The sequence below is a fragment of the Oryza glaberrima genome, chromosome 12 (genome assembly GCF_000147395.1).
Source record: "Oryza glaberrima chromosome 12, OglaRS2, whole genome shotgun sequence".
Taxonomy (NCBI): domain Eukaryota; kingdom Viridiplantae; phylum Streptophyta; class Magnoliopsida; order Poales; family Poaceae; genus Oryza; species Oryza glaberrima.
Genome location: NC_068337.1, coordinates 1,487,277 through 1,500,537, shown reverse-complemented (window position 1 = coordinate 1,500,537; position 13,261 = coordinate 1,487,277). Strand labels below are relative to the sequence as shown.

Here is a 13,261-nt window from a genome sequence, read left to right as displayed (position 1 = left end):
TCATCTCTCTATCTGTCGCCGTTGGATCAGGGACAGGATCATCTACACCGTCCGTTCTTCTCCTCCCGTGCGGATGGCGAGGGTTTAAGGAGGAAACCAACACCTCCCCTCTCGTCGCCGTCGCCGTCAAGCTCCACGCCGGCCACAGCCTCGCCGCCAAGCTCCTCCCCAGGTCCAGGTGCGAACAAAACCTCTCCGCCCGCTCGGATACCATGCCGAGCTTCCCTCCGCCCGGCGGCGTCACCGTCTGCGAGATCAACCGTGACCTCGGTATGGTATCCCTCCACCTCCTTGCTTTCTCCACCCCGATCTCCTCTCCTCCTTGTTTTCTCTCAATCGGCTGTCCAAATCTGTGCGTTGCAGTTGTGGCGGATGCGCTGTCCGATGATCGAGCCAAGGATGCCTACGGGGATGTCCTCGTCAGTACACTCTCCTCCCCCTCGCAATAATTTCTTTTTCTTTTTCACAACACTAATTTTATTAGGCCTCTAATTGAAACTTCAATTTGGGGTTTCCAGGGAATGGTCTTCAGCCCGATTCCTTTCCAGCCGGATGCGACCCACGAGCCTCCTGCTGTCACTGAAGCTGCTGAGCCTGCTGAAGTTGTCCCCAGAACAAGTTTAGCTTCCACCATAGCTGAGTCCTTCAAACAAATGCTCTTCCCTTCGTGCGATGTGAGTTTGGTTCTTCATCATATCTTAGTGAATCAATTGCTTGCATTCATGATTTTACTGCTTTTCTGTCATATATTGCCCCATTCTCGTTGTTCACCCAAAATCTACACACAAGCTTATTTTTGTGTGCAAAGTGCTCAGGATAGATTTTTTTAACAACTGTACTTTAGTACTTACGACAAATCTTTTGTTTTCGCAGCCAAATCTGCTACAAGAAATTGATACCCAGAAAGTAAGTTGGAATCCTCACAAGCATTGCTTGGCATTTGTATCTGGGAAGAACCAAGTTACAGTTCATGACTTTGAGGAGCCAGGTGAGATCTGCTGAACTTTCTTATGTTGTATTAATAAGATAGATATGATGAACTGAAGCATGATGGCTATATGAACATTTATTCTTGTATTTAATGAACTGAAGTATGTTTCTCAACTCAGCTGAAGCCAACAACTAATCATTTGTATTCTCTGAACAGATAATAAAGAATCCTACATTCTAACAAGTGACCATCAAAAGGATGTTAAAGCTGTTGAATGGAGGCCAAATAGTGGAAAGGTGATTGCAGTTGGGTGCAAGTATGTCCTACTGCCGCCATATACTAGAGCACTATTAAAGATTTGTTTTGATATTCTTTTCATGTCATAATACCTGGTGGCACAATCTACTATTAGATTAACTTTTATTATTATTATTTTCAGGGGAGGGATATGCCTCTGGTCAGCATCATATCCTGGCAATGTTGCATCTGTGAAATCTGGTGTCACCTCTTCTTCTTTTGGTGCCTTTCCTAGAGGTTCCAGTGGTCAATGGATACTCGTGGACATTCTCCGTGGTTCTTCTGCTGAGCTAGTTAGCGCACTTTGTTGGAAACCTGATGGAAGATATCCTTTATAAGTTTTCAGTATAGCATTTAATCATAAGTATCATTCATCTCTTTTATTTGAAAAATAAAAAAAATGTAACCTAAAACAAATAATATGTCTTCACTTGCAAACAGAAAAAATATCAGTGACTCTAGACAATATTCCTTGACATATATCTCCACATACTTGGTATCTGCCTCTTGTAATAGCCCATCATTCACAATTTGGGATGTTTCTCAAGGTATCTAAATGTCATCAGAATGCAGATACCCAATTCCATCTTACACAGAACTGCATGCTAATATCTTTAGATTTTCTTCTGCTTCAGGGTTGGGAACGCCTATAAAACGTGGATTAAGTAGTATATCATTAGTGCGGTGGTCACCTAGTGGAGATTACCTTTTAACTGCTAAGCTGTATGAACTTCAACTTTAGTTATTTTCATTGCTCATACCTTTTGAAGATTTATATAGTTTTCCTTTTTTAATTAGTGATGGAACTTTTCACTTATGGGAAACAAATACATGGACGTCAGAACCATGGTCTTCATCTAATGGATATGTGTCTGTAAGTAGTAGTATCTTCACTCTTTAAATAAGTATTGTTTAACATTCAACATTATTGTTTACCATGTTGCAAGGAATGGATTCTTAATTAAGTCATGAAATGAAAGGGCAAATGCTTTGCATGTTATGGGTTATTGGGTCCAGTTTTAACTCAAGAATTGTTATCTCAGACCCATTTCAAAATTGTATATGTAACTTTCTTTCTGATTTTGTACATGTATTTATCTTGAAAACAAGTGCGTTTAGCATGATTCTGAAGATTGATACAACATATTAACTTATATAACCAGTTGTTTTAAGATATATACATTTTAAACATGCCTGTATCAAGCTTCTGAACTTGGGTTTATTTTGTATTTATGACTACCTTGCAGTACCTTTTTACTTGTTAATGTATTGTCATTTCAACAGCTATACTTTTGTTTGCCAACAAGATCAATTGCTTGTTCAAAAGTTGATTTTTGGTTCAGTTGACTTTATAAATTGTAAATATTACATAAAGCTCAACTTAATTTGAACCTTCCCAAGTATATCACATAAGGTCAGTTTTACAGCAAACATATCTCATTCACTTGTAATATATACATTCCCCCCCCCCCCCCCCTTAAAGCAGTATTTTGAATGAAATATGGGTGTTGTGATTAATTTTGGAGTTATGATGCTTTTTTTTTTTAATCTTGCTTTCATACCAGGGAGCAAATTGGGACCCAGAAGGCCGTACTGCATTATTATCCTTTTCTAACTCAACAACACTGGGCTCAATTCACTTCTCATCAAAGCCACCATCTTTAGGTATGGACAGCTACCCTCATCTCACCACAGCATTTTTATGTGAAGTTACAGTATTATGTTTATTGTCTGAATCCTGAACATTGTGTTGTGTTCATTGACTTCAGATGCCCATCTCCTACCAGTCGAACTACCTGAAATTTCCTCTCTGATTGTCAGGTAACAACAGTGGCAGTACCTACCATTCTATACTCCTAACTTCTTGTGGACCCGATGGAACATATTTTACTGCTGTCTTCAATGCTAACTTTAACTGATGATATTTTGAATAACCACATCTGCATCTGGTTGGGAAGTCATTCATGATATGGATTGTATGGTTTTAAATAAATCACTTATGGTATGTAACTTAGGATCATTAGCAAGTAAAGGCAAGTTCTCCCTAATCAATTGAAGCGCCTCAACCATTTTTTTTTTCAAAATATCTTTAGATCTGGCTTGTAAAAAGTCTGTCTCTTGCCATTTTAGTATATACTCAGATGCTTTCATTTAGGATGAACCTTTACATGCTCAAAAGTCTATCATTTCATCCATTACAGCCTAGAAAAGTAACTTGTTGTCCAGTCCATATACTTATTTATGCTAGCTTTCTCTGGTTCATCTAGCCGAGGCATAGATAAATTAGCATGGGATTCTTCAGGAGAGCGCTTGGCATTATCATTCAAAGATGGTAATGAAATGTATCATGGCCTTGTTGCTGTCTATGATGTGAGGAGATCTCCACTTGTCTCAGTTTCACTAGTGTAAGTGCAGTCCTCTAATTTACCATGTTATCTTGGTCATGAACATTGAATCTTGATAATTTTGGACCATTGTCTGACGAATTTCCAATGTGCATATACAGTGGATTCATAAGAGGACCTGGAGATGGAGCAAAGCCACTTGCATTTGCCTTCCATAGCAAATTTAAGCAAGGACCATTGCTTTCTGTGGTATGAGATCATCAAAAGTTTTGAGCCTATTAGTTAAATGATAATTATGGTTGCTCACATAGTTATTCAACTGTTCATGCAGTGCTGGAGCAGTGGCTGGTGTTGTACATATCCCCTCATACTTCGTCCTCATTGACTCCCTAAGAGGAGGTAAATCTCTTTGGCTGCCTGAAAGTCATTTACTTTGGTGGCACGATATCAGCGATGTTTCTTAATTGAATTTCCTTTTTTCGTCCAGTAAGGAAAGCTCGCTGGGTCAAGAGATGATTGGCATACTATTGAATTATATTAAAAAAAATGCTACTATGATTGTTATCCTCTTGTATGTAAATTTCTGCCCTATGGAAGCGATGCTATTGAATGGAGACAAGTAGGAAAAAAAACTGAAATGTATTTGGTAGCATTACAAAATGTATGTACTATACTTATTTGGATGGGGAAATGTATTGGCTACGCTTGTGTTTGTGCAGTTCCCTAAGCAAAGACACCATTGTCTTACTCTTACCATGTGTCCATTTAGTGCATGATTACGGTTGTCATTAATTTACTGCACTATCGCATGGTAAGAAACCTTCACTGAAAGGCTTGATCAGTTTTTATTGGACTTACGTTTGAGATATCACAGATATGTTCTGCTGCATTATTAAATGTCAATCTTATCACTTGGGGGAACACAAGGTAAACATGCAGGACCATTTCTCATCAACCCTACATTTTCCCTTCTGTTTGCTTATCCAGATTAACTGAGAATCCATTCAAGCTCTGAGTAACCAGAGTTCAGTGATCAAGGGGATAGCTTATTGACAAGGATATTAATTAGCGTTACCCCTAGGTTCAATAACGTGACAAACCTTAAACTATGCTTGCAGCGTCATAAACAGCAGGATCACACCAAGTGTTTCTGAAATTCAGGCACCACATCTCATGTGAACATCCTGTTTCTCTGTTGAAACTATGCATCATTGCTTCACATCTCTGCTACGAGCTTGCTGTATTGATCCAGAGCGAGGTCAAACGAAGTGAATGAAAAAGGAGGGAGCACTGCTTCCATCACCTCTGCAGCATTTGGCAGCTCGCTTTCAACCGGCACGACCTGCATGCGTCATTCACAAAGATACTTGTATGTTAGATGAACTCGCCAACACCTGAGAATATTGCGTGTTAGAGCATCTCTAACAGACTCTCCAAACTAAATTTTGGCAACTCTATCAAAAAAAGGTGCAACTTCTAGAAATACTTGTAGGAAATGATTCCAGACATTGAGACATAACCAAATAAACTATTTCCTGGAAAACTTACAGATAAAACTGAAAGACAGAGGAGAGGGCTCGGTGAAAAAAAAAAGACAGAGGAGAGGACATCTATAAGACTACAAAAGTTTATGCCTTATGTATAACATACACTACTTGATTAAATAAGTCATACGGCTTGCATATATATTGGCAGACTGTAAATATGTAATGGTAAGGTTGCCCTCTGCTAAATTCAGTGCATGGTTATGAAACAAGAAACTTGTGATGGAAACAATGGTTGTCTTGCCTTGTTTGGTTCACTAAATGAATTTTCATCCAGAAAGTTGCCGGATGTGAGAACAGTCACAGTTGATTTTGCAGTGTTGACGCCATCTTGAAGTCCTCTCGAAGATATTGTGAGGTTCACAGCATTTGGCCCAAAGTTTACTATCTGCAGAAGATCTTTTGAAGATCAACATATGTTCTAAAATCCAAAGAGATGTTATCCAAGTATGCAGTAGTTGAATCAGTTTTATATCGTTGTAACTAAATCATTCAAAACATTTAGGTGCTTGTGTAATGAATTGCTGCAAGGGTATGCAAATTAGGAGAAACTGGAATGGTTAGTTTACCTTTACTCTCAGAAAGATATCCTCAGAGTCTTGCCAGGTGATTGCAGAAGCAGCCAATGAATCAGAATATCTGGAACTGATCGTAATCGGATGAATCACAGAACCACTTGATTCACGGAAATATGTCTGCACCCAATAACTAGGAGTGCCATACTGCTGCCATGAATTGAACACAATTGCATCTGGGTTCCAGCTGATCATTACATTAAGATCTAGTCAAACTCGCGTACTTGTGACCAACAAGAACGTTGGAAATAAAAAGGAGCAAAGCTGGAGGTACTAACGTGCTGTCATTGTCATTTACAAAGAGTGGTGCATAACTTGCCATCTGAACAACATCACTGCAGATAAACAGGACATACACTTTTAATTTATTCATGATAGAGTATTCTTGCTGCTCACTATTAATATTTACAATACGTGTATTATTCATTATCTTGTAATTTCTGAACAACAGACATTTTCCCTTTGTTCCAAATGTGATTATCTGAATAGGGTCATAAACTACTAATTATCCAAGACAATACTGAAATTTATCCTGGAAAAGTCATGAATGATCTAAATACAGCTGCATGCACGATTCAGTTAGTCCCAAGAATATGGAATGAGAGATTATCCAAAGAAAGGAAGAAGTGAGAGAGATCACCTATTTTTCTCAAACCCAGTAAGGAAAGCAGCCTCAGCCAGTGAAGCAAGAAGGCTTCCTTTACCAGCATCCCTTTGTTCATTGACAGCGTACTCACTGACAAATACCTGGAACAGGATCATAGCATAGTAATTAATAAGTACTTTCTGTGTATCCAATATCCTAGGGCGTCGGGATGCAAGAGAACTGTAATGATACAGAGAAACAAAGCCGGCTGAAGTGTTGTGACACTAGAACACTATCATTAATGGAAGTTACACATATAATATTATGACTTCAATATAATTTCTGAAGAAATTTAATAAATAAACATGCCAGTGGCCAGCCTCAGGTAGAATAACATGGAAAAAAAATAATGTCCTAAAAATATTCCACCAAAGTTAGGATGATAGGTCAATTAAAGACCAACCCATATAGGAGTATTTCGAGGATATATCTATTGCCAGAATAAATCACAAAAACAAAGTCCATATTTTGGATGGGCCGTGATGGCCACGGATCCCTGACCATCCAAACAAGGACTGAAAAATACCTTAGGCCCGATGCGTGATGTCCTGTCAAATTTATTCTTCATGATAAAAAGATTAGCAGCACTGGTATATACCTGAAAAAATATGTCAGAGTGCATCTTAATAAAAGCACAATGAAAAGTCTGTTAGAAGTAATGAGACAGTATTTAAACAGTGAAAATGGAATGAAGATTACATGAAAATCGTACAAATCAGCAGGATGGTCAAGCGGCCTAGATGATCCATCACAGTTTGAAATCATTTGAATGTCTGGATAGGCCTTGCGTATAGCATCATAAAACTTGAGGTAATTTCCTGTAAGATAGGATTCAAAACCATCATGGGCAACTCGGGGACAAGTGGGATACTATTGGCTAGCTCTCTGGTATTTTCATGAAATTAGTGAATGTTATAGTAACTTCATGTGCAAAGAAAATCTATCCTCAGAAACTGATGACATAAATAGCTCAAAGTTACATCCATTCTATTTTCATCTATTATTTGTTGCGAATGTTTATATTTTTATTATGCTTATCTGTAAGGATGAAATTGTTTTGCCATAATTGTAGTTGACTCCACAAAGTAACGACGGCATACAAACAAAGAAAAACAAGGGGTAAAGAAGAAGGAAAATAAGTGGTTTTAGATATGCAGTCATATATGATGAGGGATTTTGTGTTAAGTACACTTGGCCATCACACCATTTCAGCCTATAGATGTACCAACCTAAGGAAAACAACTATGGCATTGACAACAAATGGGATCAGTAGTATGTCAAATTCTGATTAATAAAAATATACCTCGGTAAAATTCCTTCCCACAATCTTCATTTCCAATAGCAACATACTTCAGTGGGAACCGTTCGGGATGCCCCATTGCAGCTCTAACAGAGCCCCATGTTGATTCTGCGCTTCCCCTTGCAAATTCAAGACTATCCAATACATCCTATAAATAGAAAAGAAAATAATGTACTTAAAGAATGACAAATGCATAGAAAACATTTTGTTTTGCTACGATGGCATCTGCAATAAGGAAAAGTCGAACCGGAGTAATCCTCTACCCAGTTCTATTTGGATGACTATTCTTACTTTTGGCATTTAACGTACCTTAACAAAAGGTTCAATTATGATGGTATCAACTTCATCATGGTGGCTGATCCCTAAATTTCAAGGTAAAATTGTAAGCTGGTAATGGGCATGCTAGCGATGAGAAAAGATATGGTAAAACAGGAAAATTTTAAATAATTAGAATGTATTACCAACATTGAACACCCAAATAGGGGCAGCACCCAGGTCTTCAGCAAGCTTTCCATGAAAATTTCGGTAGAAATATTTGGTTAGATATGTTGGTAGCAGAAGAGATAAAAAAAAACTCAGATTGCATTAATCAACATATACCTGGAGAAACTCATAATATCCTAGGCCATCATCGGTCCAATAATTCCAAACATCTCCAAAGTGCCCAGGTCTCTGTTCCCATGGACCAATAGTTTCTCTCCACCTGAAAGCATTTCTTAACCAATCACCTTCAACAAAGCACCCCCCTGTCATAATTGTGATACAAAATTTTGACTCAATATATGTGTAGAATTGTTCAAAAGTTAGTTGCTGCAATCATGGAACCATATATAATGCAAATATAGATAAATCTACAATCATGCTGGTTTCGTACTAATTGACCACAACTTTTTGATGCTTTACTCTGGAGTATTATTTCTTAATTATTTATGCTTGTTAGTATCCCAGAATTGGTTTAGAAGTCCTCTTGCAAAGCATGCATAACCACAAAATAGAATCACACAGTAAATACAATATATTATCACTATTAATTCATATTACCCGGCAAAAATCATAAAATTCTTATGATTGTATGCATGTTCAGGTTTAGTTTTAGTTATCTAACTGTTCATTTTGGTCTAATTCTAGTTAAAATATGATTTTTGGGAACATAAGAAATACCAGGAAAACGTAGGAACTGTGGCCTTAATTCCAAAAGCATGTATATTAGCTCCTTACGAAAACCATGGCCCTGTACATATATAAGAAATTTCCCGTTAACAAATGCGGAAACTAATAAGCATGGTCTAGCAATAAACAAATGAGGACTTTTTTTTTCCAAAGTTTTGTGAAAATGAATATAAGTAGATTTATTAAGTATCACTAATTAACAATGAGATTGAATCAACATGTTTCCTACGCATTTATGAATAACTTATAATTCTGCTAGTACATTAGCTGCGGCACAAAGCAGTGGATGAATATTCACTGGCTACTCCCATAGCAAAGCATGCTCATGACTGTCAGTAGCCAATAGCAGGATGAAAATGCAGTGAACCTTGTATGTGTCTGATGGCATGAGTGACACTTGATCAAACCAAATTACTCCCCTTTTCATACTTGTTAATTCAAGTCTTGAAGTTCTGCATGTTCCTTGAGCCAATAATTGCATCTCTATCTTTGTCCAATTTGACGGATCAATCTCTCTGCAACATTTCAATATGCAATCCTTTCAATCATAAACGAAAAACACATCAAGAATTATTTATTTCAGTGTTATGTCAAAGATACATACTGTATAGAGACTGATGCCAGATTTTGCATTCCATCTGAACATGTGAGAGAAGCTGTCAACTCCACAGATTCTAATGATCTGATATACATGACTAGATTATAGGTCTTTCCTTCTTCTATGTTCTGGAAGTTGGAACGAACAGGTTCATCCAAAAATCAGATGGTAAAATCCCAAGCAAATATATATATATATATATATATATATATATATATATATATATATATATCAGAAGATAAAAGTAGAAATGGTCGGAAGAAAAACTATAACAGATATTCATATTTCCAAGTAAAAAAAAACAGAACTATTGCATAGAAAGACAACATTATGTCAGAAAAATGAGCATAAAATGAAATCAAGCAAAATATAGGTAACGTTAGCTATTAGTTTAACTTTTTGGAAAAAAGATCACAACTTTGCTGTATTTCCTTTAAGTGACAGCATTGTACAGTAACTGTTGTTTAGAAAAAAGATTATTTGGACAATGAGTTATTTTACATCGATAAGGACTCATACCATGCCCCAGAATCCTGGGTTGTAAATGCCAACACCGCCAGCTGGACAATTCTCACAGAGAATCTCCATCCTTAGAGCGACAGTATTTTTGCTGAAACAAGATGAGCGATCAGTTGTGATGTATATAGAGGATTCATCTCCAATGATAGACCATGGATCGATGTTAGAAGGGGTGTGGGGCCCTCCAGATTCAAATCCTGGAGTATAATTCATGCATTAGTCAGTTAAAGCAAGACTTCAATGTTGATGACAAATTATAAAACACAGATGCTTTTGTTTCATTTGGTTTTAATTCAGAACTGTAATCTTTTCTGTTCTGTAGCAACTTAGAAGCCAAAATATGGAATAGAAATTAAGCAACCTGATGTCAGTTATTAATATGAATGAGGATAAATATAGTAAATGCATTTGACAAGGGTTGATTTTTTTTCTCATGAATAAACTTGAGCATTGCAAAGGGCTGCAGTTGCGAATGTTGACAAGGAGTTCTATATTGTTCTTGTAAAATAGCATTGTGTATCACTTGCAAAAAAATGTCACTTTACACTTTAATTTCCTTCATTGACTATTGGATGTATGTGAACATAAGAATATTTCTTATACAGCAAAACCTGCAATGTGTCTTTTTGACATGTGCGCAGTGCAAGAAACTGATTCACTGCTTGATATTTGGACTGATTTATCTATTTTTGTGTAAATAACAAATCTTCAACTTAGTCAAGTGCATCCATTCACTTCTCACAGCTTCCATGAGGAATGTTTATCAAACTGAGAGTTACCTCTGTTACTGACAAGCTCCGCCCATATCCCACCAGCTCCAGCATGGTTAATTTCCTATAATGTTCACTGATCTAGTTATCATGACTGACGAGCATAATCTAGAATATTCAGATTGCAGTGAACACATAATGAATATAAAGCAAGCGCTAACAAAAGAAATCTTCGCACACACACACACACCCCAATCCCTCCTCTTTCCCTGACTAGAAGTAATGCAGACAAAATTATAACACCGGCATCCACACAAAATAGTGGTGGAAAAGGAAATAGTGGAATGAGAAAACATGTACAACATAGGAGTTATTTTCTGAAACCAGAAAGAAGATTTGCATGAAGATATATGAAGAACCACCATAGTTAATACAGTGCAGTGTAGTGTGAACAATGGTAAATTCAACTGAAAAGACTAGCTGCAGCAGTTAGGTAAGGTTGACTAAATTATTGATCTCATCCTAACATATTTTGATGCCTGCAGAGAAAGTGACGCGATAAGATGAACTGACAGAGCTAAATAAGCAAAATCTGACCTCAAAAAATAATCCAAATAGTGTGTCAGGGATCTTTCGTGAAACCTCCCATGAAGCATCAACCTCTACTAGTGCTGTCTGAGGCAGGTCCAGCTCTGAAGATAGGCATTTGGAACTGAAACAAAAAAGAAGCAAGGAGCAGAAGGTGCAAAAGAATGCATCTTTGGAACCCATGCCCTCGGTCCTGCCTGCCGAACAACAGTAGGTCAGTAAAAACTGTAATTCAGACCATTGCTACTTCGCTAGTAGTCATATAGAGATATAGAGTAAGAAAAGGAGCAGTAAAAAGAAGAGTACGGAATCGATTGAGTTGTTAAACAGCAAGAAATTTAACAGAAAACAGTATGCATCATTGGATTAGACCTACTAGAAAATTGAAACTGCAGCTGCCGCAACAGAAGTCCGCTACCAAACACTAACAAACGGAACTCCAAAGATCGTCCACAGTCACTACTGAACCCATGTAAAGTTTAGTGGAATCCCACAGAATCTCCGTCAAAGAAGATTTTTTTTTTAGAGGAACAGGGGAAGATTCCCCATCATCATACATATATTGATGAATTTGATGATCAGCTAACAAAGGTTTGAAGGTTCATAAAAAGTGAAATGAAGACGAATCTATCATGCAATGAATCAAGAACAGAAGGTAAGCAAAGTAGTGGCCTTCTCTCAGGCATTTCATCAAACACGTAAACTGCACGACAACAGGAACATGATTAGGGGGGCTAGAGAAAGAACTTTTCGACCTGCGGATCGAAGTACGCCTTTGCCTCCAACACTTGGAGACGAGAGGCAACAGCTACAAGTGCGTGAACAGAATTTGTGAAGCTTCGATAGTGTTAGCGGAGCTCAGGAGGGAATTTAGCTGTGATGCTGCTTGCATCCTTAAATAGGCCTGCGATGCTATGAAGTATGAACAAGACAAGTATGGGCTTGCCGGCAAGCTACATCACAACGTGACATCTGTAGCCTGAATTCCTGACGGATCTTGTCATCTTCGATCGAGCGGTGGAAAGGCGGAACGGGCAACCGCTCGGTTGTTGCTTCCCGGGCTAGACATGACCGGGATCGAGAAAATACGACCGTATTTCCGTATTTGTACTAGCACAAATCGGACCAAGTTCGTCTCTTTCTAGCTTGAATTATTAATTGTGCCTAGTTATGTGAATAAAATTTTTTACATGGATGAATTTGGGTGGCAATGAAATTATTGAACGCTGCAAAGGACAAGAGGGGAAGAAAAAGATGCAAGTACGTGACCACATAAACATTAATTATGCACTCAGAAATGGCAAAGACATTCTTAATGTATGCATACTCTATTTGCCTGTATTAAGTGCATCCAACAATGGCTTAACCAATATCTCACTTTTTGTGTCTCCATTTTGTTTGTTCTCTTGATGTACCAGCTGGATGATTTCCACGTGCGAGTACATTATATTATTTGTCCCCTTCCATACATAATCTGCTGAATTTTACGAAATGACATAAATGCACACATTGTTGTAACAAACAATATAATGCAATAAAGAAGAATGTACAAGCAAATGTACTAATGCATATTACATCACACCTGACTAAAGCAATAAATAATAAAACTTAAAGTGGATGATGAGGTGACACACTTGGATGCTGAGATTTACCTTTGACAATGGGAAGAATCAAGAGAGTGCACCTCCAACCAGTCATGGACAAGCTCGGATCCCGACTTGCAGGTTGGAAAGGGAAGTTGTTGCAACAGGCAGGAAGGAAGACCCCTGTCACTTCGGTACTAACCTCTATACCAACATACTTCCTCACAGCACTAAAACCTCCCAAAAATTTCCTGCATGACATGGACAAATTTAGGAAGAGGTTCCTTTGGGCAGGCGACCAAGAGATTAGTGCGGGCAAATGCAAAGTAAATTGGCCAACGGTATGTTCACCCACCAAATTTGGGGGACTAGGAGTCTTGGATTTAGAGAAATTTGCACGAGCATTGAGAGTGTGATGGCTATGGTTCAGTTGGGAAAGCCCGAACAAGCCTTGG

General features: G+C 37.9%; 2 protein-coding genes across 3 annotated transcripts; one reads left to right on the top strand and one right to left on the bottom strand.

Moving 5' to 3' along the window:
- On the top strand, positions 1-4,291 carry LOC127756814 (aladin-like). Its single transcript, XM_052282193.1, has 15 exons — positions 1-270; positions 364-419; positions 519-674; positions 874-988; positions 1,148-1,247; positions 1,371-1,556; positions 1,721-1,776; positions 1,864-1,951; positions 2,027-2,102; positions 2,794-2,893; positions 2,998-3,049; positions 3,496-3,633; positions 3,735-3,822; positions 3,905-3,972; positions 4,061-4,291. The coding sequence occupies exons 1-14, from the start codon at positions 213-215 to the stop codon at positions 3,956-3,958; spliced, it is 1,323 nt and encodes a 440-aa protein (XP_052138153.1). The 5' UTR covers positions 1-212; the 3' UTR covers positions 3,959-3,972; positions 4,061-4,291.
- Positions 4,292-4,392: 101 nt separating this feature from the next.
- On the bottom strand, positions 4,393-12,329 carry LOC127756813 (alpha-L-arabinofuranosidase 1-like). Of its 2 annotated transcripts, XM_052282190.1 has the most exons (18): positions 11,979-12,329; positions 11,233-11,420; positions 10,705-10,759; positions 9,926-10,122; positions 9,413-9,534; positions 9,176-9,323; positions 8,800-8,869; positions 8,239-8,384; positions 8,100-8,145; positions 7,948-8,000; positions 7,642-7,786; positions 7,038-7,156; positions 6,865-6,936; positions 6,333-6,439; positions 5,971-6,027; positions 5,687-5,879; positions 5,362-5,505; positions 4,393-4,915 (listed from the first exon to the last, which is right to left on the bottom strand). In XM_052282190.1, the coding sequence occupies exons 2-18, from the start codon at positions 11,404-11,406 to the stop codon at positions 4,790-4,792; spliced, it is 1,974 nt and encodes a 657-aa protein (XP_052138150.1). In that variant the 5' UTR covers positions 11,407-11,420; positions 11,979-12,329; the 3' UTR covers positions 4,393-4,789. The 2 variants fall into 2 exon arrangements, with proteins under 2 accessions (XP_052138150.1, XP_052138152.1); XM_052282192.1 differs by lacking the exons at positions 11,233-11,420; positions 11,979-12,329 and having other exon boundaries at positions 9,926-10,016; positions 10,705-10,744.
- Positions 12,330-13,261: the final 932 nt, after the last annotated feature.